We start from the raw sequence: 5,521 nt of genomic DNA on the forward strand, positions 1-5,521 counted from the left end.
ACGGCCTGCCTGCCTGCCACCAGCCCTTGATATCTCTCACACACACACACACACACACACACACGGCCTGCCTGCCTGTCACCAGCCCCTGGTATCACACACACACACACACACACACTGCCTGCCTGTCACCAGCCCCTGCTATCTCACACACACACACATGCACACATATACACGGCCTGCCTGCCTGTCACCAGCTTCTTGTATCACACTCATACACACACACACACACACACACACAGTGACTCAGCCATGCGCCCATCCGCCCACCCAGCCTGGGAGTGGGAGAGAGCCCAGCGTCTGGGATCTCCAGACTGGCTGGCCTAAGTGGGGGGAAGACTGCTTTGTTCCCAGAGGCAGAGATGGCTCGGGGGTGGGGACTCCCCTGAGCTCGCCACCGCCACCGTCTTTGCAGGCCCGGCTGAGGTCTGCAGTGGTGTTGAGAGGGAGGTGTGGCCAGGCCCAGATACCGCCCTCGGTGGCTGCTGCCGCTGCCACTGCCGCTGCCGCTGCTTGGAGGTGGGGCCAACCACTGACTGATCCAGCCCCTCGGCTGTCTCTGGAGCCTCCAGCCCGGCCTGTCTCCCCATTTGGGAGAAGAAAGGCATCGGGGGCCTTTGGGAGGACGCTCCTTCCAGGTAAGATAAAGCTGGGCCCAAGTGAAGGCCTCTGGGGGAAAGCCAGGGAGCCAGCCTGCAGAAAGGGGCAAGCCCTGGGAGTCTGGACCCCCAACCCCAATTTCTCCCCACTTCCCAAGGGTTGGGGTCCTTTGATCCACCCCTCCTTTCCTTTCTCTGAGCTGACTGGGGCTCACAATGTACTCAGTGACGTAGGGTAAGCCTTTGTAGATGGTTTCCAGGGAAGACACCGGCGTTCTCAGTCTCAGCCAGCCTGCGCTGCCGCCAGACTCCCCCCCCTCCCCCCCCCCGCCATTCCTGCAGCGGGTGGGGGAGTTGGGCCTTCTGCTGTCACTCGTGCTACCTCTTCCCACCTTCCATCAGAGGTTCCTCTAGGGAAACAGTGGTGTGTGACGGTCACAGAGGGTGCTCTGCCCAACCATACCAACCTTGGGGAGCAGGGGCAGGGAAGCTCCTAGCACCCTAGGGGACTGCTTTTAGCAGCACTACCCAAGCCAGAGACCCAGCCTTGGATCAGCACATCTGGCTGCTACCAGCTGTGGGTCACTGGGGAAATTACTGCTTCTCTCAACCGTCTGTAAAATGGGCACCGTGGGAGAAAAGTGCCTCATGCCCCTCAAAGGGCCGTCCAAGTTCAAGTTGTAAGGATTTTTCTCCTTCTGGGTCCTGTCCCAGCATCTCCTTTTAGGAGATGAGGAAGACCAGTGGCCTCAGGAATTGCATAAGGACAGCTTGTTTCCCCTTTTGGGGGAGGAGGGTAGGGCATGCTGTCAGCAGACCCTGTGACCTGCCTCGTGGCCACCAAGGCCCTTCCCAGGGTGGCCCAAACTGAAATCCTTCTCATCTTCTCCCAGTTTGGAGAGAGAGCTCATCCTTCATCCCCCTGCCTGACCCTGCCAGGGTTCAGCTGAGGAAGATGAAACTGCATACGGTGTACCAACAGGTGAGGCCTGGGTGGGGAGGGTTGCCCAGTGAGCTCAGAGGAGCTCAGTGAAGCTAGGCCACCGGCCCAGGCTCCTCCTGTCACAAGGGGCACGCAGACACTCCAGGATCTGGAAAGGGGTCCTTCATTGTTTCTTCTCCCACAGCTGAAGCCGCGTCCCGAGGAGCAGCTTCCCTCACCTGCTGTGTCCAGGAAACCAGGAGACAAGGTAGAAGAGTTCCACTGTGTCCCCACACACACAGCTCCCTCAGTCAGGCACACTGTCCTGATGGCAGAGGGAAGTGCTTTCACCTCAGGTCCCCAGACGCCATGGGGAGGTGGGGGCAGGAGGTCAGGCCTGGCTCAGCCTCCCCACCATTCTTTCCTCACCTTCCTCCAGAAAGTCCGATGGGTCCTGCTGATCATGACCCTGACAGCGATGGGCCTGGGTGCCCTGCTCACCCAGCTGCTGCTGTGGCCCAGGCTCAGGACACCCCAGGAGGGGACCCAGCCACTCCCCAACTCCATCTGTGAGGATCCTTGCCAGTGAGTGCCCCATGGGAAGGGGATGGGCCTAGGGGAGAGGCTTCCAGCCCTGGTGCCAGAAATGGGCAGATTCTCATCGGTGTGTCTGTGTGCATGTGTGTACCCGTATGGTGTCCACCAGGTGGGAGACTTAGGCAGGAAGCAATGAAAATCCCGGGGGTCTCAGAGCCATGCCACCAACCCCTCAGAGCCTTCCCAGAAGGGCTTGGCCTGGGAAGAGGGAGAGTCTCTGTTGCTGCACATCCTGATCCTTCCCCCTCTTCTCTCCCTCCAGAATTGTCCTGGTAGAGAGCATCCCTGAGGGCCTAACCTTCCCCAAGGGCCCTATCCACCCTTCTATCAGTCAGGCCTGGCTAGATCTGATGGCTGGGGCCCAGCGCAGCCTTGACATCGCCTCCTTCTACTGGACTCTCACCAACAATGACACCCAGACCCAGGAGCCTTCTGCCCAACAGGTGTCCCCCTGCTTCTGCCTGGGCCAGCTTGGGATGAAAGAAGTAGACAGCACTGGGGCAGGGGGGGGGGGGCTTTTGATGTGGGGAGCAAGACCAAGAAAGCAAGGAAGGGGAAGGAGGGCCAGGCCGTGGCCAGCAGGGCGGTCCCTCTGGTACATCTCACATCAGGGAGGATTGTGGCTGAAGGAGATCTGGGCAGGCGTCTCAGCCACCCCTTTATCTGGCAGACGAAGGACTGAGGCCTAGGCACCTAGGCATTTTGCTTCTTTGTCTCTCCTAGGGTGAGGAGATTCTCAGGCAGCTGCAGAGTCTGGCCCCGAGGGGAGTGTCTGTGCGTGTGGCTGTCAGCAAGCCCAGGGGTCCCCAACCCCAGGCCGACCTGCAGAGCCTTCTCAAGAGTGGTGAGTGTTGAGAGCCTGGGCTGAAGGAGCTGGGGTGGGCCAGGGAAAGAGGACCCAGCATCTTTCCTCCCTTTCCCCCAGGGGCCCAAGTACGGATGGTGGACATGCAGAAACTGACCCATGGTGTCCTGCATACCAAGTTCTGGGTGGTGGATCAAACCCATATCTACATTGGCAGTGCCAACATGGACTGGCGCTCTCTGACCCAGGTATGGAGCTAAGGATACTGCCTCCCTGGGGGAAGCCCCAGGGAATTGGGGGACATGAGGGCATCCTCCTCCACCCCCCTACTCCCTCTCAACTAGTTCCCCATCTTTCTAATTCAGCCATCTTATCAAGTGCCAGAACAAGGAAGGCACTAGCATCCCAGGTTCAGAAGAAAAATAGGGGGGATCCAGAGCTTATTTTCTTCTGGAGGGAGATGGAATGTATATATCTAGATTAACACAGGACAGTCTGAGGAGGAAGAGAGAAGTGTAGCTGCCACTGGGATCCAAGAGGGCTTCCTGGGCTGGGGTGGGGGTAGCAAGGAATCCTTGAAGGGAAACAAGGATCCCCAGAGCCACAGATGAGGAAGGGTGGGCTAGGCTCCACAGGTATGGGGGTGAGAAAACATATCGGGTTCAAGGAACCACACAGAGCTTGTGAAGGGAATTTATGAGATAAGAAACCAGTGCAGAAAGTTAAGTTAGAGCCACATGGTAGAGAGCCTTGAGGCCCAGGTTGGAGAGCTTAGCAGAAGCTGTGGGCAATTACTGCCATGGTTTTTGAGGGGGTACAAAAGAGGGTCAGGTCTGTCCTTGGGGACTTCGTCTTGGCCGGTGTGTGGAGGGTGCACTGGGGAGGAGCTCATTGAGAGGTGAGACAGACCTGAACCAAGATGGTGGCTGAAAGGGTGACTTTGGGATGGAATGGAGTTAGAATGAGCCAGACTTCAGTGGATGATCAGTAAACACTTCCTAGGTACCTATTGTGTGCCAGGCCCTGGTAAGCTAAGACTTAGCAACTGATTGGATCTGGGAGAGGGAGGAGACAAGAACTGGAAGGATGATGAGGCCCTCAAGAGAAAAGGGAAAGGTGGAGGAAGGCTGGGTTTATCCATCACAAATCAACAAGTGATTTCTGAGGACACAAAGAAAATCCAGAAACAGCCTCTGTCCTCAAGGAGCTTCCATTCTAACAGGAGAAACAGTGTACAGGTCTGCATGGGATTGTTCTGGTCAGAGGTGGTTGATGAAATCCTCATCTGGTATGGAGGCTGTGAATGGAGAGAGGGGTATAGACAGAGGCTTTGGGGACATAGAAATGGCACGATATAGCTACAGATCAGACGCGTGGCATGAGGGGAGGAGCTGAGGGTGCCAGCGTGGTCTCCAGCCTTGGTAACCAGGAGGGGAGTGAGCTTGAAGGGAAAGGTGAGGAATCCCATTTTGAGCGTGTCGAATTTGAGACCCCTGCCCAAAGAGATGGCCATAACTCAGGAGAGAGCCTGGCTCTGGGAGCCATGGGGGCTGATGAGATCACCAGGTGTAGAAAAGGAAAGGCAAAGTGAAGAGGACCCTTGACTGAGTCCAAACTTCACGGAGCAGATCTGTGCCACCCTTGAAAACCTAGAGGGCCACATGTGGCCTCAAGGCCTCACACCCCCAACCTAGTGCCTGCCCTCGCACCAGGATGTAGGGGATGCTTTGTTTGTTAAGTTGGGTCCTCTACATGAAGGTGATAAGTGAACCCCTGGAAGATGAATGTGGAAGAGGAGTGAAAAGAGGCCCTGGGAGGGCAGTAGGAGCTGGGAAATGGTGATTGAGCCAGCACAGAGACCAAGGAGGGAGCAGCCCTTGGAGTACCCAGTGGCCTAGTAGAGAGACAGTGACCCCAAGTCAGTGCACAACCAGTCAGCTCCTGCTTGTCCTGGGGAGTGCACGAAGCCCTGGAGACAGGAGTCCAGGGAGTGAAACTATGGTAACTGGCCAAGAGCTCACACCCTGGCCGGTCGGCACACTCCATACATGAGAGTATGGAGGCCAGAAAGGTAAAGTGGGTGAATGAAGTCTGTGCAGTCGTGTACTGATCTCAGTGGTTTGAGAGCAGAGGCCTGAGCAGGTCAGGGAAGACCTCATGCCAGTGGGGGTGCCCCAAGCCACCTGGGTGGGGGCTTCTGTGACCCAGGAGCAGGACTTCGGAAAAGTGTGTGCACATCAGAATTCTGGATCCCAGAAGCAGCACCACTGGGGGCGATGGGGAGACATCAAGGACAGCATCCTGCTGCGGGCACCACCATTTCTGCCACTGGCACCACCTGTCTCCCAGCCTGAAAATAGAAGCCTTGGGCAGATTCTTCCTAGAGAGGCCCCTCTAGACACACACACACACACACACACACACACCACATACACATACCTCCACACACACCACACACACATTACCCCCCCACATCCCTCCCACACCTTACATACACATATCCCCACATATACTATACACACATGCACATACACGCACATACCCCCCACATACACACACACCACACATACCCCATACATACACACATCCCCCTGCCCC

The 5,521-nt window shown here is 56.9% G+C and overlaps 1 protein-coding gene across 2 annotated transcripts in view; it reads left to right on the forward strand.

The window, feature by feature from the left end:
• Positions 1-5,521, forward strand: part of PLD3 (phospholipase D family member 3) — a 16,556-nt gene that overhangs the window by 7,864 nt on the left and 3,171 nt on the right. Inside the window, exons 2-8 of one of the 2 annotated variants that reach the window (XM_069079297.1) lie at positions 416-638; positions 1,493-1,581; positions 1,727-1,789; positions 1,961-2,106; positions 2,381-2,561; positions 2,842-2,962; positions 3,044-3,171. In XM_069079297.1, the coding sequence (XP_068935398.1) occupies positions 1,555-1,581; positions 1,727-1,789; positions 1,961-2,106; positions 2,381-2,561; positions 2,842-2,962; positions 3,044-3,171 (666 nt within the window). In that variant the 5' untranslated portion in view covers positions 416-638; positions 1,493-1,554. Of the gene's footprint in view, positions 1-145; positions 639-1,492; positions 1,582-1,726; positions 1,790-1,960; positions 2,107-2,380; positions 2,562-2,841; positions 2,963-3,043; positions 3,172-5,521 lie in introns of those variants that run through there. The other variant, XM_069079296.1, reaches the window with a different exon arrangement.

Source organism: Petaurus breviceps, unplaced genomic scaffold (genome assembly GCF_028583685.1).
Source record: "Petaurus breviceps papuanus isolate PSGF00001 unplaced genomic scaffold, PetGlider_PUasm1.0 91041, whole genome shotgun sequence".
Classification (NCBI taxonomy): domain Eukaryota; kingdom Metazoa; phylum Chordata; class Mammalia; order Diprotodontia; family Petauridae; genus Petaurus; species Petaurus breviceps.